Here is a 23613-nt window from a genome sequence, read left to right on the forward strand (position 1 = left end):
GACATGTCTTCCAAACACTGGCCCCAGAGTGACTGCCTCCTGCAGCCTTTATAACAAAGGATTATACAACAGTGAATATCAAACAGCAAGTGGAGGAGGGGTGTATTTCCCTGTGGAGGTCAAGGCCAAAGTTAGGATTTTATATCCTCTGCAGAAGGTAATCTACAGCCCACCCTATAGAGATCCCACCACAAGGACAAGGCTGGGAGGCACCACTGAAAAAGAAAGACTACATGCAACTTCTGAGAGCTGCTTTGGAGTTGCTGGGGCAACTGGCACAATCCCTGGTCTTTTGGCAAAGCTTTCAGCAGGCCTCAATCACACTTCCTATTAGAAAGGAGGGAGGCCCAGTGTGTTCAAAGGAAAATGAACAGGAGCCTAAGCATTGAGTCGTACACCGAGGCATGTTTGGACTGAAATGAAATCATCATACAGTCACGGAGGGTTTGCTGGTTTTATCATTATCACAGTAACATATTACAGCATATTAAATAGACATAGACACACATTAACAAATCACAGGAAAAAAGTAAGGAACATAACAAAACCAACAGCAGAAATAACATTCAATAAAGGCAGCGTTATAGAAAAGGCTAAATTTAATAATCATGAAGCATCACTTCCTGCTTCACTGACTGCATCTAACTGCTACGTTGTTTGAGCTTTGATTGCAGCGACTAATGTCGTGCAGTTTTCAGAATATAAGCCTGACTTTAGATTAGCTGAAGCACTGAGCAGAAAAGAGCAACACCTTCAAACTTTCCAGCATGTTGCACTTGAGACAACACCCCCATCAGTGATGTCACGGCATGCTTTGCCCATCAGATAAAGTGGGTAACACACACACACATACACTACTGTGACATCACTAATCAGGGTGTTTACATTCAGCCTTCAACCTCCTGCTTGCATCTAGAAAATCCTGATAAAGCACAAGTACAAGCCCACATCAGGAAATTCAAAACTCATCTGCACATTTCAGAAGCTCCTCTGCCCCCCTCATCCTCCACCCCGAGTGCAACCTCACCAAAGTGATCTCAGCTCAGCCACCCAGGACAAAGAAAAGGGTTTCTTAGTCGCCCTCGAAGGCCCCATTGGTGGCTCCCTGGCATTCAATCTTTTTCCGGCACTTGGACAAGATCCTGTGAAGCAAGTTTGGAGATCTCTGTGCCTGGGGCTGAGAGGCCACGGGCTGAGGCAAAGGGATCTGGGAGCTCCGAACCAGGAAAGGGCCTTCACGCTCACCCTGGCCCTTCTCCAGCCCCACTCCTCCTCCACCTCCTCTGCTCCCCCTCTTGAATGCCTGCAGAATGTGTCCACTGGGGGACAAAGAGGAAATAACAAACACAAAGACCCTGTTTATTCCTTATGACCCAAATTCCACTGTGAGCAGACAAGACGTGAAGAGGCCTGTGGGCTTATGTACAGTATGTTTGTGTGTGTGTGTGTGTGTGTGTGTGTGAGAGAGAGAGAGAGAGAGAGAGAGAGAGAGAGAGAGAGAGAGAGAGAGAGAGAGAGAGAGAGACAGAGTATGCGCTATGAAATGTAATAGATTTTATTATAATAAACCAAATGTGCTGTATATCAAATAGTTCTTGCAGGGGTGTATTTGACTGTTTTTTTTTTATTTTAGATAAAACAACAACAACTACAAAGTCTTTTCTTTCCCTCTTGCTCTTCTTTGGCCCTAATGAGATGCAGCACTGTGAGAAGGGGATTGACTAGCTTGTGTGCGTGTGTGTGCGTGTGTGTGCGTGTGTGTGCGTGTGTGTGCTTAGCAGGCTCAGTAATCAGTGTGCTTTGTCAACTAATGAGGGAAGAGAGGGGCCACCTGTTCAGGGGTGCTGGGCGGAGAGCAGTGGGGTGGGATTTGGAGATGGGGGATGTGGGGAACATCTGCCGAATGCTGGGTGTATGTGCATGATTGTGTGTGTCTGTGTGTGCATATACTTGATAAGAGGGAAGCATGAAATTACTGATGTGTGTGTTTACACCTACTTCCCATATCTGCCGCGTTCACTGTCACCGGGTGTAGTCCTCACAGATAAACTCCTCCGAAGGCCTTTGGGAGGCAGATTTGCCTGAGAGTGGAAACATGATGTTTTTAATTCCACCTTTTATTAATTATTTAATACTAAATAGACAGTAATTATAAAATAGAGTTATTTAAAACACTTTTCTTCTTCTTGTTTTTGATTTTTTTTATTTGTGTTGTTCAAAAACAAAGAAGTAATTTTTGATCATGTCTTTTTGTTATAGCAAATAACATAAATCAAACTGACATAGTTTTGATAATACAGGACATTTTTTTTTACCTTTATCGGAGAATGGTGAGAGAATAGTAGTTTATAGTGAGGAGCATGTTATACTTCTTAACACCTGCTGTGTTTGTCAGTGTTTAATTGCTAAATTAGAGAAGGTAAAATTGTGAGAAATCTCTTTGCTTCTGGTCAATCACTGCACAATATGAACTGTGGGTGAACTACAAAAAACTAGTTTTGAGCTCCGAAAAAAAGTTTTTTCAGGACTCTGTGTAATCCCGTGTAATCCTAAATACACCCTATGATTTAATAGCTTGTAGAATCAGCTTCAGCAGCCTCAACTTGAAGTAATCTTTTTCTGTATGATTATTAATCTCTCCCATCGATAGGGAGGGATTTTGTGCCACTCTTCTTTCTAAAATTGCTTTAGATTATTAAAAATTGGGGATTCTGCCACAAGATTTCAATCAGGTCAACGTCTGGATTTTAACTGGACCACTGCAGCACACTGATACTTTGAGATTTGCTGCTGTGCTTAGGATCCTGTATCTGTAGGATCACCCCTCCACCACCATGCTTTGAGATATTCAAGTAGACCCTCTCTGCTTCCTCAATTTCACCAGGTTCTATTATATGATGCAACGTGTCTTAAACTCAAACTGAGATAGTCCTAATGACACATAACAAGTGACATAATCTGGGTTATTTTTCAATCATTACAAAAGCTCCCACCAAAACCAGTGCAAATATTATGCATTTAAGTCTGAAATTTATGAATTACCCTTTATAAATATCCCTTATTAAATGTGCAACAATTCAAGACTGACTTAAGGAAACAGCTCTCATAGGCGTTTCTAAATTCTGTCATGAATGTAATATGTTTATGTTGGCACACATTTGGTTCTGGCTTATTTAAAACATACATGTGACAAGCAGAGCAGAGAGGAAAATATAATCTGTCCTCTGTAAGCTGCAGCAGCAACAGCTCTGTCCACTCTCTCTGCATTACTGAGCACATTCAAGAAGCCAACCAACCTGGCCCAGCTCCATCACACATGAGGCGGGGAAATAACCTCGCTGCCCATTCTGCAGCTGCCCAAACCACCTCCCTTCCTCGTGTTTGGACAGCACCAGGGTGACGTCACCTGGAGACAGCTCCAGCTCGTCAGGCCAGTGGGGGCTGTACCTGTGCACCACTACCATCTAATGGACAAAAGGAGAATTACAATAATTTAAACTCTAAATTGAATATTCAATATTGCAAGATTAAAATTCAATGCTACATTTATGTTAGGGCAGAACTTGTTCATGATCAGCGTCCAGCTCCTTTTTTTTTTACAGCCTGCAGGTCAGAGTCGGTGAATGGAAAGGATTACGTGTGAAGACTTGGATTAGTTGTTATTTAGTGTAATAGTAACTCTTAATCAGGGTTTACCCTTCATTATGTTACAACTGAATATTATGTGAGAGAAATTGGAAAACTAAATGCGTAGTTTTGCAGGAAACTGATTAAATTGATGCAACGTCACATTCATATCCATTAGTCTTTGACATATATAAGCATACATAAACCTGTGAATTTAAATATCAGTGCAGTTAAATATGCAGATTTCTGTTGATGAAAATTAAGAAAAAAGTGAACTTGCCTTTTCAGCTTCTGCTCTGTATCGATACCTCCCTGTTTATCACCGAGAGCAGAAATGAATCAGCAAAAAAGGGTTATTTTCAACATTCTTCATTAATATGCAAATGTGCATAAGAAGACCTCGACATTAATGCGCACACATAAACATCTGTGCAGTTAAATCTTTATGTAAGCTGTCCAGAAGGAGGGAAAACAAGGCATTTATCGGTCAGCTGGCACTGGGCTTGCTCTTGCTAACCACATAAATAATGTCCTGCTAAGCCACACTTCCCTGCAGATATGATTCCACTCACCTTGTGGAGCAAGGACAGTGGTGAAAACCTCAAAGTGTTCATTGCTGTGCATGTAGATGCGCTGCATCTTGAAGATCGGACGCTCTCACACTGCCCGGGACTACTGAGCTCTCTCTGCAATACCTTAAATAAATGCAGCAGACTAATCCACTGCAGCACAGACTGGAGCTGGACACACACACACACACACACACACACACACACACACACACACAGAGACACACATACACGTGACCAGGGACGACTAAAATCTTAGTTTATGTCAGAAAATGTATGATTGTTAGAATTTTCTTATCACCTGACACCAATGCTTTTTATTTTGGAATAAGAGGCGGCATCTTTCTCATATATCATGCTTGACCACTCCATCTTGCTGCCAATGTCTATTGTTCTTTGACCATCTGGCCACATGCAAAAGACGTTTAGAGGCCACTGCTTGCTCAGATGTGAATGAGAATTCATAATTTCACCTCATCAGGAGTGCTTGATTGATTATTGGCTGTGCCCCACTTTCCTGTGGCCTGGGTGAGCAGGGACAAAGATGATAGGGCTGGGGACAGAGTGCCCGACCGCTCAACAGATGGTGATTGAAACCCCACCACCGCCTCCCCTCTCCAGCTCTGGTGCGAAGGCGCTTGGCTGCGAGCTTGCATTAGTGATAAAAAAGGCATCCATCACTAAGATGAGAGATGACTCAGCTGGAGCTGGACAGAGCACCCCGCAGCCTTGGCGACAAAGTGAGGATACAGTACATGCAGAAGGATTTGACTTTTTGTTCTTCTAGACAATCCAAACAGAAATTCTGCGTAGTCAATTTTCACAAATTATTACAATCAGTGTCAACAGGAAATAAGGTTGTCAGGGGATCACGGATTATCTAGGTGAACAGAGCAAGAGGTGCGTTTGTGTGCCGTCTGAAAGTGGAAACACCTCTAAATGCAGGAGACTAATAAATCTCATTATCTGAGGCCTTAGCAGTCCAGGAAAATGTCTGACTAGACTGCAACCACTCTGGCTCCAAGACCAATCTCTTTCAAAAGGGTGAAGACCGTGGAAATACACACCTCAATACCACCACAAAAGAAAGACGTGCTCAACTGGATGAGAGAAAAATCCCACTCACAGTTTGCTTTGTGTTGTGTTTAAATGTACTTAAGTTGCAGATTCTGGCTTTGTGAGCTATCTGTTACACTATACACTGCTCCTAATTCAGAACGATGGCTCCGGTCTAGACATCAAGGCCAAACCGAAGCCCTTACATAACCAACAAAACCACCGCTAAGCTGCTAAGAAATCCAATCTGATGCTTCTCGGAAGAAGAAAACTGATGAACACTGAACAGCTCAGAGTCTGTAAAGACAATCTGCGGCAGCTTAAAAAATATATTCTGAGCATAAAAACCTCTCTGCTGTTACATGAATAATACATCTGATCTGATGCCGACATGCATTTACTGGCTGCAGCTTGTTGCTGCAGTTAACCAGCCTCATTTAATATGAATGGGAAGCTTTGAAGCTATTCCCCGAGACCATGTAAATTAGTTAACAAGTATGTATAAAAACACCTGTTTGAATGTTTCCATTAAATATCCCTGGGAGCATTGGGCCGTTGTAGGCTACATTTTTATCTAGCCAAAATGTGCGGCACCAATTTTTCCCCCATATTCTTTCAGAAAATACACCTTATATTACTAAATACACACAAGCAAATTATTAAATACACCATAAGAGGTATTGTTGCACATTACCAACCCTGGCTGAGTTGTTCTTAGCTACTGCATGGCTTTTTATGCACTCTCATATTCTGACATGCATATATGTTCATATCCAGGAGCAGAAAATTCACCTATTAACTCCATTGTTTTTACGATAAATTGAAATAATGATGAACATGCATATTGTTGTACTACTTTGCTGCTGCGTTGGTGAAATGTTCCACAAACTAATTCTAATAAATCAGAATTAGTTTGTGGATAAGTTTATAAAAGTATGCTGTAGATATAAACACCCTTGTAATACTTACACTACATGCGCAAAGCTGCAGCAGCTGCCACGAAGCTCCCACTGCAGTTTTTCTGCGGATGTTAATGCCAGATGAAGGTTGGAGGTCTGCTGTTATTGAGTCAGCAGAGCACCTCAGTGACCTTAACTTCACACAGAGTTCCTGTGGTTCCTAAACACTTTCAGGGAACAACCCACTCTTTCAAAAATGTTTGTAAAGACAGATGCCAGATGGACTTTTCTCCATACAGTCTAATTGGCTAGTAAACAAAGCTAAGCAGCAGTGGGAACATATGGAAGCTTGTTTCTGCCAATGAAAAAACAGCTTTTTCTGTCATCCATATCTCAAAATTTAAAGTTAATAAGTTACCAAGTTGATAACCTGTATTTTGGCTTATGGATGGCACATTTTTGTTCTTTTTTCAATTGGAGCAAGAAGCTTCCAAAGAAACGAGTTGATGCAGAGAGCAAGCTAATTAGTTTGACATGATTAGCCACAATCACATGAAAAGCTTCCTTTGAGTAACACTTTTTTAATCATTCAGCAGCAAACCTTTATGATTTATAGGAAATTATCTCTTGACCTCCTGGCTACAGATAAATGTGGGTCCCTGAGCCCATTTTAAAGAATTTATTTTATTTTATATCAAATAGTGCTTATAATCCCAATTTGTTTTGCTCAAACACTCTGGTTTTATTAGTACTATTAAAGTATTTCCCCAAAGTTACATAAACTACATTAAACTTCTGTTAAAACTATGTAAATCATATGAAAACGTAATGAAATTAAAAATTAGAAGTCAAATATTTTGAATGTATATATAGAGTTTACAAAGTAATATGTAAAGGGTAAAAAAAATAGCCTTAAAAACAACCTATTTTCAAATATGTCTCATTTATCAAGGATCTAAAACGCTTTACAATACTTAACGTAACCGTTTCAGACTTGAAGCATCAATTTAATCACACAGAACTAAAAAATAACTTCTGCAATAATTAAAGACAGAAAAACAAGTCACTCGTGTTCTACTCGGCTGTAATATTAAAGTATATTTGTGAATTTTTTTCATGAATATTACACATACATCGAAAAGAATCATCATGGATGCTGCGGTCAAAATGTACAGTAAACATAGTTTACATAGATGGAGGGAGCATCCCACCCGTGGGCCACAGGTAAACCAGATGTTCTGTTCATATTGCATTATGAATGTTCAACACTTTGATGCCAAGGCAGGCACACACACACCCACACACATGAAGACACAAAAGTCCTCAGCGCTTCCCAGGTTTGCCTCTTCTCTTCCCTCCTCCCCCTCCAGCTGCTTTCTTTCCTTTCCCACCTTTTCCTCTGGGCTTTCCACCCATGCTGCCGCCTTTACGTCCCTTCTTCCCTGCTGCCTTCTTGTGTTTTGCAGCAGCCTCCTCTCTGTCCTCCTGCCTCATCTGTTTATTCACAGCTTTGGTGATGTCCAACTTGGGCTTCTTAGTGTCCATGACTTTCAGGAGCTCCAGCTGCTTCTGCTTTTCATTAGAAAAGTTGCCAATGAGGGGCTCGAATTTCCTCTTCTTGCCCTTCTTTGCTGGGTTCTCCTTGGGCAGGCGGTCCTGAAACCTCCCCAAGGATGCTGTGGAGGTTTTGGCCACACTTTCGGCTCTGGCCAGCTCGTCTTTGGACTGGCTGGCTTTGGGGGTCAGGGTTACAGCAGGGATCTTGACTTTCTGCGATCTGGCGATGTTTTTCAGCCTGTTGAGCTCGTTTTTGGCCACCCTCTCCTTCTTGGCTTTGACGCGTTTGGCGAACTGGTCCTCATTCGGGTCTGCGCTCTCGGGCACCTCGATCAGCCACTCTTTGGTGTCATCGCCGGCCCTCTTGTAGCCCCAGCGCCTCTTCCACTCCTTTGCGGTTTCATCCCACACCAGGTTAGTCTTCTTCTTCTTCTTTATGCCTTTCAGCTTAGCGAACTGCTCCCATTTTGTTGGAGGTCTGGGTTTCGGTGGTAGCTTCTCTCTGGGCAGCCGGGTCGTCGGCTCCGGCAGTTTGGCCACTATCGCCTCCTCGACCCTCTCCGTGGGCTGTTTCCATATTTCGTTGACGAGAAGCTGCGTGTTGTCGCGAGCGAGAGCACGCAGAAAGTCCTCTTTGCTCTTCTCCCGGAGGTCGCGAGGCTCGATGCGGTTTTTGTCACACGCCAGCAGGTTCCCGATGTCAAACTCCAGGTCCAGCTCTTTCTGGACTGATATGCTTTTCAGCGTTTCCGCCTCTTGCGCCTCAGCTTTAGCCAACAACTCCTCTACACTGCACGCTGCCATGTTGCTCAGTGCTGCAACCCCCACGTGTGAGGCAGGAAAAACACACGGGTCAGTGAAAAGTGCTTCCGGGTCAAAGTCGGCGAGCTGCAGTTTGACACGTGACCACAGGAGTGCGCTGTCGTGTCATTTCTTTGCGTAACAGCGACACACAGATACAACAGATAGACGGTATCTGAAAGTCATGTCCTCAAGAGACAGGAAGAAAAATCCACAAAGACCTGATACTGGAGCCGAGAGATGGATCTGGCCCGTCATATGATCCATTTAGTGTTCACTGAAGCCTCACCAGAAATGGTCTCAGTGGAAGGGTGGCTGTCAAGAAGCTGTTCTTAAGGAAGGGAAGCAGGGAGAAAAGGCTGAAGCATGCCAAATTACACAAGAACTGGACTGAAAATCAGTGGCAGCAAATCTGATGGAGTGATGAATTCAAATATGACGCTTTTGGTTCAGATTCTCATCAATATGCAGGAAGGTCGTCAGGAGAGAGGCACGACAGTGAGTGTCTACAGTTATTTGTAAAACACAGTGGAGGCTCTGTCATGGTTTGGAGCTGCATTTCATCCAGGGGTGTTGGAGATCTTGTCAAAAGTGATGAATTGTGACCTCAGTGGCATCAGATACAGATCCACCATCTAGAAATTGTCCAATTAGCAACATCTTCATTTTTCAGCATGACAATGAAACCAAACACACTGTCATTTCAGTAAAAGCATACGTGGATAGAAAAAATGGATTGAAAATGGAGTACAAACTCAATCTTTGCTCTTATATGCTGTATATACATGTATTTATATATATTTGCACATGCCTCAGTAAATCACTCTGCCAATTCCCTTTTTTTCAAGCAAAATATAAAGAAATGAGAAGTGGCACATGGACTTTTTCTCATCACTCTATACAAAAATGATCCACATGTAAAAATGATCTGTCTTTAACAATAAAAGCATTTCCAAAATTAAAAAGTCTAAAGGTGTTTTTTTAAAATTGGCATGTGCATAGTGTGAAATAACAAAACAAACTAAACTAAACTAAACAAAACAAAACAAACCCATCTGAGGTTCTATAATGTTCTTGTTTTACGTAAAAATACATTTATTTTCTATAGAAATTACATTGAATTGACAAGAAATGGTGTAAATGAAAATTAATGGAGTCATTCATAGTAAATCATTCATGATTTTAATGGATTATCTATACATAGGCACAAAAGTGTCTATTATTAGCAGTCATTCCTGTGTTTCAGTTAAACACTGTGTTACCCAATGAAAATTTATTGGGGGCTAATTTATGTTAGCATACTTGAAAATGTTCCTGCTGTTTTTGAGCACCGCATTTGTTAAATCACATGTGTGGAGGGTTGGAGGGGGTCTAACCTTAGAAAAAAAGAAGTGGGAGACCCTGGTGTCTCAGCTAAGATCATCAGATTACATCAGAACCTTGACCTGAGTCACCTTGCAGCTCCAACTCCACCAGGTTTCTCCAGGTTTCTATATCGTGTTTTCTGTATATCTCATGTGCTTATGTTTTGCTGTCCCAAGTTTAGCTTTTTGTTAGTTTTTTCAGTTCCCCTTCACTCGTTGTTTTGTAGTATTTTCATGCAGCCAAGAATAAAGGCTGGCTATCTATTAAACTCTCGCCTATCTCGCTGTTTGTCTGCCTTGGGTCCACTCTCTCTTCTCCACACAATCTGCCCTTGCAAAAAATCTGACCACACTATGGACCCAGCAGACATGGACCTGTATGAGCGCCGCCAACCGCTCAACCGCCTGTGGCTGCCACGTCGGGCCGCCAACCGCCTGCGACTGCCACGCCACTAACCAACCGCTCAACCACCTGCGACTGCCACGCCACTAACCAACCGCTCAACCGCCTGCGACTGCCACGTCGGGCCACCAACCGCACAACCACCTGTGACTGCCACGCCTTTAACCAACTGCTCAACCGCCTGCGACTGCCACGCCACTAACAAACTGCTCAACCGCCTGCGACTGCCACGCCACTAACCAACCGGTCAACCGCCTGCGACTGCCGCGCCACTAACCAACCGCTCAACCGCCTGCACCTGCCACATCACATTAAGGCACTAACCGACTGCGACAGCCACGCCATGCCTCCAACAGCTTAACCGCCTGCAACTGCCATGCCACTAACCAACCGCTCAACCGTCTGCGGCTGCCACGAAGCCAACTACTCAACTGCCTTCAGCTGGCACACTGTGCCACACCTCCAACCGCTCAACCGCCTGCGACTGCCATGCCACGCCTCCAACCGCTTAACCGCCTGCAACTGCCATGCCACTAACCAACCGCTCAACCGCCTGCGGCCGTGAAGCCAACTACTCAACTGCCTTCAGCTGGCACACTGTGCCACGCCTCCAACCGCTCAACCGCTTGCGGCTGCCATGCAATACTGACAACTCCTCAATTGCCTTGCAGCTGCCGCGCCACACCGTTTCCGCCAACCATTCAACCGCCAGTGCAGCTTTGCTTCCTCTTTGTCTTATGTGTCAGATTAGGTTCAGCTGTGTCTACCTTCTGTCATATTCTCCCTTCTGTATTCCTTCCTTACCCTCTGTCTTTATTGTGTGCATTTTCCTTTGTTCCTTGTTGGATCATCTGCTCATCATCCACTGCTTCACTTCTCATGTTTCCAAGTCCCGGGGTTTCTCCAGGTTTCTATATTGTGTTTTCTGTGTATCTCATGTGCTTATGTGTTGCTGGCCCCAGTTTGAGGAAAACTAACAAAAAGTTTTCAGAATAGAAAACTTTTTGTTAGTTTTCCTCAAACTGGGTAGTTGTTTGCTAGTTGTTTTGTAGTATTGTAAATGGAAAATATTAAAAAATTTTAAAAATACAGACCTTGGATGGAGGAAAATTTAACAGTGCTAACACAAATGAAAAAGTTGTTATTTTTCCTAAAGCTCAATACGTCTTTTAACATCAGGGAACACAATATGGCTGAGGAACACTTGAGTGATGGCTGCTGAAAATGGATTCTTGATGAAAAATCAATGAGGATGAATAATTCAATGAATCATTAATAGTCACTTGCATAATTTATGATCAATTTATTGTTATTTTAAATAAATGCAAATGTGTTGTGTGTCCAAAAACACAGATCTGTGTACGTAGTGCCAAACCTTTGAAGGTAACATACTTACAAAACAAACTAAAATAAGATAGAAATATATTAGAAAAATTTAAAATTTAAGCATTTGTCAATTTGGTTACATTGATAAACAGAACGTGCATGATGCGCCGCTGATCTCAAAATTATATCACAGTCGTATCTTCCATTTTCTATTCTGATTTTTTTAGACTGTGAGATAAACCTCAATATTGTCATAAAAAAATACTGTTAGAATGGCCATCCATTCATCCATTAATCTGTCCATCCACTTCCACTTATCCGAGTCTGGATCAGGGTTGTGGAGAAGCAGAGAAGACCTCCTTGTCCCCAACCACCTCCCTCTAGTTCATTCAGGGGGACACCAAGGCAGCCGAGAGATGCAAACAAGGTTTCCTCCCAATAGGACATCCCCAAAACACCTCACCCAAGAGGTGTCCAGGAGACATCCCAGTCCAAAACAACTCAGCTGGCTCCTTTGGATGCGAAGGATTAATGGCTGTTTCTGCTGAATCACTGAGCTCTGCATCCCATCTTTAGGGGAGAGTCCAGCCACCCTCTGAAGGAAGCTTTTTTCTGCTGATTGTGTCTGCAGTCTCCTTCTGTCAGTCAGTATCAAAAGCTTGTGGGCATAAGTGAGGGTATGAATATAGATCAACCACTAAACTGACAGTTTCACTTTCATGTTCACCAGTTCAGCATCGCTGCAGATCTCTCCTCACTCATGATGCTAAACTGCTCCACTTGTTCCTTACCCAGAGTGGGTACTCCACTCTTTTTCCGCCCTCAGACTTGGAGGTACTAATTTTCATCCCAACAGCTTCACACTCGGCTGCAAACCGCCTTAGTATGAGCTGGACGTCATGGCTCAATCAAGCCAGCTGAAACACATCAGAGACAAAAAGCAAAGGCGAGATCCTGAGACCAGCTGACACCCTCCACCCCCTTTGCGTCCCCAAAATGTAAGAATACAGAATGAAACCATGTTGCCCACAGGTGGCATTTGATTTTAGCACCTGCATCTGATCTTTAATCTTCATTGAGATGGATGAGAGGTGAAACATCTTCACCTTAACCTTAAGAAGTCCAGGCACTGTATTTCCAAGCTCCTTAAATTGAAAACACAACTTCTCAATAAACTCTATTACCATAAAATCAGGAATAAGATAAATAAGGAAAAACAAAACAAACAAAAAAAGAATAACTGATAAATAAACATTTTTTTCCCTGGTCTACAATTAGAGGTTATATACTCATTAGAACCCCCTCCTCTATTGCCACCTGAAACTTTTTCAAATGTTTCACTCATTAATTTAAACGGCTTTGCCTCACATCACCTCAGGGACAAATTAAAATAATAATTTTCTGTTGACCTAACCAAACTCGCCATAATAGGATATATTTTAATTCCAAGAGCAGTAATTCACCAGAATCAGCTAAAATCTCATAAACCTGCTTGTTGGGCGACTTCTTTCATGTTGACAGTGTCAGAGTTAATCATGTGCAAATATCTGCTGTTTACAAAGTGATGCACCTTCATTACAGATGTTAAAACAATAAAAACTAAATTGAAACAAACAAACCCAGTCCAGACGCTAATTGAAACTAAACTGAGCTGAAAAAACAAATTAATTAAAACCAAAACAAATTATTAACAAACCCAAATAACTCTGACACAGACCAACTTTCATGGTTTTAGCAAAATAACTCCTCAGTATGAGACTCAGCTCATACATCGCTCTACACACTCAAACTAACACAACTTCATAAGAAGTCCTAAGATTAGGTAAATACACCCAGGATGAACCGCAGCACATGACATATTAAACAGTGTCATTATTTATTTAAAACAAAATAAGTAAAAATGAAGAAGCAGCTTGTAGTAGTAGCTCAGTAGCTTGTAGAAGCATATTTAGCAGCAATAACTGGAAGTAATGGTTTTCTACATTACTTTATCAATCTCACAAGTTGTTCTGGGGAAATATTGTCCCACTTTTCTTTAAAGTGTTGCTTCAGTTCATTGTGGGTTACGAGTATTTGTTTGTGCACAGCTCTTTTAAGTCTTCCCACAGTATTTTAATCAGGTTGAGGTCTGGACTTTGACTGGACCATTGCAACACATTGATTCTTTCCTTTTCAGCCACTCTGCTGTAGATTTGCAGGTTTGCTGTTGGACATATGGATCACATTTGGCTCTAGAATATTTAGGTATAAAGAGGAGTTCATGGTTGGCTCATCGACTGCGTGGTGTCTGGCTGCAAAACAAGCGCAAATCATTGCCACTACACCGCCATGCTCAATAGTCCGTATGAAATGTTTTAGCTGATATGCTGCTTAACACCGAGAAGACCAAGGAGCTCATCGTGGACTACAGGAGGAATGCTGACCCACATCCACCCATCCACATTAAGGGGACGACTGTGGAGCGTGTGAGCAGCTTCAAGTTCCTGGGAGTTCACATCTCCGAGGATCTCATCTGGACGACCAACGCTCCAAGCTGGTCAAGAAGGCTCACCAGCGCCTCTTCTTCTTGAGGACTCTGAGGAAGAACCACCTGTCCTCAGACATCCTGGTGAACTTCTATTGCTGCACCATCGAGAGCATCCTGACCAACTTTATAACAGTCTGGTACAGGAACTGCTCTGCCTCGGACCGGAAGGCGTTGCAGAGGGTCGTGAAAACTGCCCAGCGCATCACCGGAGCACCACTTCCTGCCATAAAGGACATCTACAGGAAGCGGTGTCTGAAAAGGGCTGGGAAAATCCTCAAAGACCCCAGTCACCCATCACATGGACTCTTTACCCTCCTGCCCTCTGGGAGGCGCTACAGGAGCCTCCGGACTAAGACCACCAGGTACCGGAACAGCTTCTTCCCCACAGCTGTCAGACTCCTGAACTCTGCCTCCTGACATCTAACCCACGTTAACACATGGACTGAACATACACACACCCACAACCATCTACACACACACACACAATGGACAACTGTACCCTCAAACACACAATAATAACATGGACTGAACCACCACTCACAACCACTAGCACTTTATATAGCCTCTGTAGAAATTATCCACATATCTCACTTATCTTAACTGCTCTTCTGTGTAAATAATCATTCTGTACATACGATAATTTTTAATCCTACAACTGTTTATAACTTGCATAGTTCACATTTCTGTATAACTGTATATCTCAGATTTCTGTATAGTTTTTTATTTCATATTTATATCCTGTTCATAGCCTGTACATAGCTTGTACTCACTGTACATACTTATAGTTATAGAATATTCATAACATACTTCATACCGTGTACATTATAACATACCATAATAGACCCATTTCTGTAATATACTTACATATCTATATTATTGCTAATATATATTGTAGTATATCTATATCACTAAAAGCACTTCTGGATGGATGCAAACTGCATTTCGTTGCCCTGTACCTGTGCATGTGCAATGACAATAAAGTTGAATTCTATTCTAATTCTATTCTATTCTATTCTGTGTTTGTTTTTTGTTCTCATCTGTCCAAAAGACATTGTATCAGAGGTCTTGTGGTTTGTTCAGATGCAACTTTGCAAACCTCAGTTGTGCTGCCGTGTTGTATTTAGAGAAAAGAGGCTTTCTGCTGCTTAGTGGACCCTGTAGAGTCAGAGATGTAGCGCTGGGCTTGTTTGCAGTTTCACTGAGCACTGCAGCCTTTCTTTCTTTGGCCATCATCATCCAGAAGAGTTTAATCAGTTCTCATATAATTGCAGGTCTTTCATGTTTTTGAAGGCAGCTTTGCTCATTGAGCACATTTAATACATGAAAAATACAAAGGTAAAGGTGTGAAAAACATCAAGCGCATACATCGCACCAGTATAATGAACAAGCATACATGCACGCATACACACATGTATGCTCACAAGATGAGATTCAAGGACTCATGTGTTCTTTGTCTATGTTTGACTCCAAACATGAAATTAAAAGCTCATTTCAGACCTTGACACACCAGTAATAATATCGTTCAATCAACGCTCCACAGCAGTCTGAGCTGCTGTTTGAAGGTCATAACCTAAGTTAGAATCAGAATACAATGATATATAAATTGATTCATGCTCCTTTTAAATCGCAAAACCTTAAAAAAATGTAAAAATCCAAGCAGTACAAAAGGTGCGCGTGTTTTCTCTTTCTTTAATTACTTTAAGCAGTTCTTCCAGAACATAAAAATGGAAATAATTTGAGGGGAATCCTGTATAATGAACATTACTAAGCAAGTGACAAAAACATCAGGTGTGGGAACACCTCAAGATCCATGATAAAACTAAAAAATGGAGAGTTGTGTATGCATATTGCATACTTCTCTTTGACTTCTCTTTGCTGGGTGTCATTTTAAAGTTGTGCGCCTGTAATAAACTTTATAATAGGATTACTATAAGTGTTATCGTGAGAGATTAAAATCCTGAATTATTAATATCCCATCCCTTCTCTCCAGTCTGTTCTGAATGGGTCTCTCCCACAGACCCAGAACGATAATGACTCTATTTTTGTCTTTGTCTCATGTAATTTGGAGGAGGGAGGGTGGGGCTCTGTTACAATTGACTGGCTGCTGGTCGCTCAAAGACGATGGTGTTATTATTTTGGGCTCCAGTAATTACATTCATCGCCACACTTGCCATGTGAATGCTAGCACTCTGACAGGCACAGAGATAAGGTCACAAGCGATGCTGTGTTTGTTAGATGTGAGGAGGAAATGCGCAATTAGTGGCCCAAAGTCCCTGTCGTGATTTAGAGAAGGCTATAAGGTCCTGTGTGACGTGGATATATATCATCTAAAATTACCCAATTTAAGCACAGTCCACCCGTTAGCTGGCTGGCCTCCTGTGCTCGTTTCCTTTCTTGCTGACTTTTGATCCAGGGTGAATTCAGGCAAGTAGGATTACTTTTCCATGGTGTTTCTTTTCTGAGAGGATACACAGTCACAGGCAGGATAAAGTCCTCTATGAGCTGTGACTGGGAGCAAAGACATTCCCACTTTCAGTGCTGCCACCTCCCCAGATTTTAAATGGGCTTATAGGATAAGATTTAAAAAGAGTTCTCTCCATAAAACATTACTGCTTTCATGTGAAAAAACCCTTTAAGGTTTAGATTTCTTTATTTTTATTTGTTACTTTCAGTCTAATCCCCTTTTTTCTTTCAATGCGTCTGGGAAAGAGAGGCATTTGGGACTTGCAGGGGACATTTGATGTTCTGCAGCCGAGTGAGTCTCATCTGAGTTTGTATTGCAGTTAATGCAAAGTGTAAAATAATAGGAAAAAAGACCAAATGAGGAAGTTATTTTTTAATTTTATGACTTCTTAGTCGATGTTTATTTATGGTCCTAATTTTTTGCGTAGTGATTCAGAAACGAATCACTGTAATATACAGATATTATACTAATATACAGAGTGAAACACTGAAGGATATTCTGTGGCTTTGTTATGTTTGAGATAAATCTCACCGCAGAGGTCTGTTCCCACTTGTCTCCTTGGAGAGGGGAGTTGCTACAAATCAATACCCAGTTGCTCTGAGTGATCACCTTTATCTTATGACGTAGAGTCAATGCCAAGATGCAGTTAGGCTGTTCTGGCAGCAGCTGGTGGGCAAGAACACTTTAATTTGTTACCTGTCTGTATTTTAGTTTTAACTGAAAGGAGCTCGTGAAGATTATGAAGGCTATCCCGATGTACCCTTTCAACTTTCTGATCACTTTCTTTAGCATGAACGTCCCTTTATTTCATCCATTCACTTTTTTATCTTATTAGTCTCTATTGAGTGTAAATTGTATGATATTTTGCTCAGAAAGAGCCCATTTAGCACTGTTTTCCTGCAGAAAAGAGGTGTAGTGTATCTGTGGGCACCTTCTGTGTGTAAAAGTTAAATAAATCAAATCAAATTCATATATTTTTCCTGAATTCTATAGTGAATGATCTGTTAGTGCATGGCCTCACCTGCCCTGTGTAAGCTGTGTAAAACACTAACGCAACAGATAAGATGACGATGCTCTTTGTATTAAAAATCCAAAGTAAAGTAGAAAGAGAACACCTGAAGTAATAATCACGAGCACAAAAATCTACTAATAATAACAACCTAATTATAATAATAGTTCTTTACTGTAAAATACATCCGGACATGTAATAAACAAAGACCTTAATCACCTTTGCACATTTGTGTTTTTTTATGAATGAGCACGGCTTATGAATGGTTCACTAAGCAGGAACAAACTGCCTGACAGGATCAGGGCCTTGCATTATTTAAAGAGCTTTATAATTTAGCATTACAATATTGCATTCACTGAATTTATTTAAAGGGTTTTTTTTTCCTTTTTTTTTTTTAAACATTGTATATGTTCCAGCAACAATGCCGGTTATTTAAAGATCTGCATGCCTCACTTTTTAAGGCATCCTTAAATACTTACTGACTGGTAAACGCTATGATCCATGAGTCACGGGGGAAAAGAAAGGACACCCATTCATGCAAAAATGGGCCTGAGGCTTTAAACTCCTTCTAAAAGTTGACCAGTTAGCATCAGAGAGGTGCGAGCGCTGCGGGCCCAGATACAGAGGAGAAAAATAGTCTCATCAGCATCGTCCCAGCGTAAATCAGACATGATTAGCTGCTGACAGTTTGCTTGTGTATTTATAGTCCTTGCGTTATTACATAAAATTCTTTGACCTACTTAGCTGGAGGACAGAGGAGGTATTTCGTTAATAGATTTAGTCAGGATTGAGAGGAATGTCGGTTATTTTTAAAGAAAAACAGGATTGTAAAATGTGTTTTACAGGGTGAAGTCTGCTTTTTCTACAGGAAACAAAAGTGACTGAGCACGCAAATGAGAAACTTTCAGATTCAACATGTGTCAAAGAGGCCAATAGGAGACTTAAAATATTCCTCAAAGACCTAGCAAACATTTGATTTTGTCACCGAGGCCAAAAGAAATACCATCATATGACAGAATTTTTCTGACAAGAATCAATAATTGCCGCCCTTGGGTGCTCATGTCAGACAAAAAATTCAAATGACCTAGCTGCTAAGCTCACACACTATTGTGCGCTTCCTGTTTCGTGAGCGTTCCCTTTGCTAACAGAGTTGAGCTGGCTGACAGCCGAGGTCAGAGCTTTTATTGATCTGCTTTAGTCGAGACAGAGACATCATTTGGCATTGAGTAACGCCTCAGAGCTACCTGCTGCTCCCAAACTACCGCCTGCACCTCATGGCATCTCACACTCTGAGAAGTCAGAGGATACACTGCAAAATCTGGGTGAAAGGTGGCAAGTAGTGGCAAGTATTACCCAGCTCTCTGGAGCCAAGACACATTAGGTGTCCCGTTTGCAGGTGAGCAGGAAACAAAGCCACAGGCTCCCGGAAGTGCGCCCCTTGTTTGTCCAATTGACTCAAGTGAGACAGTTCACCCCAAAACCTGGCCTGCTTCCTAGACCCAGCATGGTGTGGAAACCGAGTCCTTGAGATATCATTCGAGCCACATTAATTCTCTGTGTGTGTGTGTGTTTATGTGAGAGGGGTTATGATGATGCAAGCGAGTGCATTACGCATGTGTTTGTGTGTGTGTGCTGTAGAGGCTTCATGCTGGATGCTGGAAGCCGACAGAGCCGGGTAGTGCCTGGTGTTATGGAAGCTTGCAGAGGTCATCCCTCAGTTTTGTATTCAGCAGCACTGCGGGGGTCTTATCACAGTGACATCATCGGTTATACCTTGTACACTGTTTAGCCACTTCCCTCACAACCTCTCCTACTTAAGCTACAGCCAGTAATCGTTCTTGTGTCGTTTCCATCAGTCATTTAAAGTGAACAAAGAGTATCGTTTAGCAGGTAACTACATCTATCCAGATCAATCAAAGGCCTTTTTATTTTTAGCTCAGGACATTACAGCAGTACCCACTTCATTACCTGCTGCCTAAATTAGCATAGACAGTAGCCGTTGTGACCATCGTGAAGCCCCAACGTAAAGCTGATTATCGCCCTTTTGTTATTTTGACACTGGATCTGATGAGGGATGGACAGATCTAAAACAAACTGAGTGCAGTGTATCCTCATCCTGAGTTACATGACTTGCAACTGACTAGTTGTTAACTAGTAATTGAGCCCATTATACAGGAAAAGAGGAGACAACAGTCTTTCCATAGACTTCAGTACGACCACAAGTCTTTTTGCAACCGCAGGAGTTGAAAGTTTACGTTATTCACACGTTTGCTTTAGCCTGGACCAGGAATCTGCAGCGCCGTGAAAAGTATTTGTCCTCTTTCTTGTTTCAGATCATCAAACGAATTTTAGACAAAAATAACCTAAGATACCCCCACATCAAAAATCATGAATTAACTCTGATTAACCACATTTTTTTGGAAAGCTGAGTTTAGCTTCACTGTCCACACCCAGGCAACACATCATGACATAATTTAAATAACCTCAAGAAGAGATGAGAAACACAGTCACTATCATCCTGGAAAGGGTTAAATCCATTTGTTACCCTTTAAGACTCCGGTGAACCTTGGAATAGCGGTGACCCTTCCCAGGATTGGCCAGCCTACCAAAATTACTCCAAGAGTGCATCAACAACTCACCCAGAAGGTCACAAAAGAAACCAGAACAACATCTAAAGAACTGCATGGAAAATAACTTTTTGGGAGGTTTGAGTCCTGTTACGTCTGCAAAAAACAAAACAGAATTTCATAAAAATATCATACCAACAAACAAATAAAAAGTCAAAATGATGATTTTGGTCTGCCCTAATCAAACTGAGATGCTTTGGCACAACCTTAAACAGAATGTTCATGCTTGAAAACTCTTCAATGTGGCTGAATTTTTAAAAATTCTACAAAGAAGAGTGGGCAAATTTACAAATGTTAAATTATATTTGATGATCTGCAATATTTAAGTGTGTCAAAATGCAAAATTGCAAAACAATGAAATTAGGAAGGGGAAAGCCTTCATTTCCAACTTTTCTTTTATTATGTTAATGTATCGTAGCCCTGACTAAGCCCTATCTGCACTGTTTTGATAGCCAATTTTTGCCTTTATGACAGCTGTGCAGGAGGGGTAGAATCACTTTATAGCTGACCTGTTTAAACCCTACAACGGATTGAATGTTGCATCATTTCAGACATGGCCACTGTATCTGACAGGTGAGTACCAACACAGGCAGCTATATCTAATTTGTATTACTGCTTGACTGTGTTTGTGATGCCGGTGTGATGTTAATACTCTTATTTGACATATTTCCAATAGCCTGTCAAACAAGTCTCCATTTTTGGTAAGTGGAATTCTTGTATTTTATTTCTACGTCCTTTAACTTGAATTATCAAGAAGGCCTATCGATGTCATTGGTTGCAGGCTTATGAAAGTACCATGCTTTATACGTATGCTTTTTACCCTCAGATGATAACTCACCTAATTAAAATCTTGCTTCAGAAAAATTAGATTTGAATAGTAAAAATGCTAAAATTGAGGCAACAAGAGTTCATTAAATAACAGGTGACGTGACAGTGGCTTTATAGTGTAGTTAGACATAGACATGATATCCATCTGTAGCCAGGACAGATTCACAAGGCACAGTCTAGCCTAGTCCATAACCTCTCCCTCTACACAGATGACCTTTATTAAATGCATTTCCAACTGTCTGCTTTCTCTCACTCTAATATCGTCTAGCCTGAATTCAAAAGGTAAAAGGTTACGAACCAAGTAGGGAAAAAAGAAATGTATCTTGAAAATGTTTAAATAACAATAATAACAGTAATAATAAAGATAATATTTTTACATCTGAGAGGATTTGTAAAGCTCATTGCACCTTTTAATTTACTCCAGTGTGCATAGCCTAACCGGAAGAGAATGGAAAGATATTACAAAGTTACAAAGTATAAGAAATAGCTCGAATCACAGTTATCATTAAACTTTTTAGTGTTTGGCTCAAATGAAGCTCCAGTTCGCACCTCAAACAGCACACAGTCCCCCCTGTCCTGTTTAGTCCCCACTGTGCGGTCAGCGGCTCAACAGTACTCGATTCTTTACACAAGGATTTGCTTTCCTTTCTTTTTCATTCACTTCAGCCACTCATAATTAGCTGAAATGTCATTCCACTTCTTTGAAATCAGGCAGTCTGCAAAAGCAGTTCCTCAGTTTCCAACAGCAAACTCCTAAAATTCTGTAATCGAAAGATGCCTTAGCTTTGATTAAAAGCACATCAATAACTTGCATAATTGACTCTCTAAATCATGCAGCACTGTATCCCTAGAGGTTCCTGGGAGATGCCATGTCAAATCATCTCTGACGTGACATACCCTGCCTGGTGCGTTCCTCATCCATTTGTGTCCAGCGCTTTCCACAATGCTCCTGTCACCAACACTTAATTGGCCCTGACAGTTTCTGATAAATGCTATACCTGCAACAGCTGTCACCAATCTCCAGCTGGCTGCTAAAGCCTCTGCAGCTAAAGGACTTTCGGTTAAATTTGCTTAATTTCAGAGCTAAAATAATCTTTAAAGGGGGCGCTTTATGAAAAATAATGATTGGAGGGGAATACTGACGCCACTCAGGTGAATGTGAGGCTAATGCTAGCAGCCAGTGGTGCTGATAGGCAGATGTATTGTACAGCTGTTTAAAATCCCCTCAAGAAATCAAAAAAATATTAAAAGGTGAACTATTCCTTTAAATTCAGCGCAGTCCCGACAAAATGGCTAAATCTGTGCTGTCACAGGTCCTTCCAGCCTTTCATCCATAATCATGTTAAATCTCCACCGGGCCTGAAGACTCGTAGAGCACCCTGAAATAGTTTGCCATCTTCTTCTGGAGCCTGTGGTAATTTTCACATGCTTATAATCAGTTTGCTTGACACGCATTAATGCAGAAAGAGAGGGAGAGAGAGGAGGAGAGACACCAACTTTTGCCAAACCTTCAGCCTAATGTGTCATCCAGCCCCCAGGAAAGAGCCAGAGAAATCCTCTTTGAAAACTCGGTGCACCTCCATTAATGAGGGGGGTGAGTGTTGGGGCCCTACGTGAGAGGCATCCAGGGCCCTTATTGATCCCCTGTTAATTAGTCCGTAGGTGCTCACTGGCGCATAATTAGACCAATACTGAGCTCAATGAATGCAGACAGCCACTAATTCCACAGGGAAATTGTTTTCTGCAGAAGGGATGTAGAATTCGGTCAATCAGACATTATTTAGTGAATAAAGCATGATTACAACAGATATTATGTGCATGAAACCCAGCTGAAAATTAGGTATGTAATTTCATGTGCAGTGCTTTTAATTTTTTTTTATTTTTTTCAGCGAAATTTCAATCACGAATGATGAGCTCGTGTGAAACGTGGCTTCGAAAAAGAAAAAAAAAAGGAAGCGAGCAGCCCTGATGACGTACCCTTCACATGCTTTATCAAAGACAAGAGGGCTTTTAGCCACTAAGTGCTATTCAACGTGACGCCAAATGATCTGATGGCAATGGACCATGAGGGAATGTAAAAAAATATTACCGAAAGAAATTGTTTCAAACAAAAATATGCGTTCTGACAAGTGACAAATTGGCCTTTTCAAGATGCGCTGAGATGCCGTGGAAGTGCTGCTGTCTCCCCCGTGGGCTGCGAGTCAAGCACCACTAATATTTCAAAAAGGATCTTCAGAGACATTTCATCTGTCTATTAAACTTCAGAAACTCTTATTCATCTGTGAACGCAGCCGGAAAGTGTTGAGTGGGAGACTCGAGTCGGAAGGACGTAAATGACGATTCCAAGTCAGTGACAACAAAGTGCAAGTTTAGGGATAAACTTGACTTCTCATTTTCATGAGCTGATCAATTTATTTGAGCAGCAGCAGCAGCTTTGGAGTTCGCCTTTTTCCAATTCTGCCTGTTTGTCCAATGACATCTGCAGGAGTTGATGGTCCTGCTCTTTGCGTGTGTGTGTGTGTGCATGTGCATGCACCGCTGTGACAGGCAGAATGG

General features: G+C 41.6%; 2 protein-coding genes across 2 annotated transcripts; both read right to left on the reverse strand.

The window, feature by feature from the left end:
- Positions 1–441: 441 nt before the first annotated feature.
- LOC102792981 (uncharacterized) lies at positions 442–4361 on the reverse strand. Its single transcript, XM_006794579.3, has 5 exons — positions 4200–4361; positions 3908–3939; positions 3297–3464; positions 1999–2081; positions 442–1319 (listed from the first exon to the last, which is right to left on the reverse strand). Exons 1-5 carry the CDS (start codon positions 4264–4266, stop codon positions 1073–1075), a joined length of 597 nt encoding a protein of 198 aa, XP_006794642.1. The 5' UTR covers positions 4267–4361; the 3' UTR covers positions 442–1072.
- Positions 4362–7006: 2645 nt separating this feature from the next.
- On the reverse strand, positions 7007–8535 carry rrs1 (ribosome biogenesis regulator 1 homolog). The gene has a single exon (XM_006794578.3). It carries the CDS (start codon positions 8510–8512, stop codon positions 7475–7477), a length of 1038 nt encoding a protein of 345 aa, XP_006794641.2. The 5' UTR covers positions 8513–8535; the 3' UTR covers positions 7007–7474.
- Positions 8536–23613: the final 15078 nt, after the last annotated feature.

Source organism: Neolamprologus brichardi, chromosome 9 (genome assembly GCF_056152115.1).
Source record: "Neolamprologus brichardi isolate AB-2024 chromosome 9, ASM5615211v1, whole genome shotgun sequence".
Classification (NCBI taxonomy): Eukaryota; Metazoa; Chordata; class Actinopteri; order Cichliformes; family Cichlidae; genus Neolamprologus; species Neolamprologus brichardi.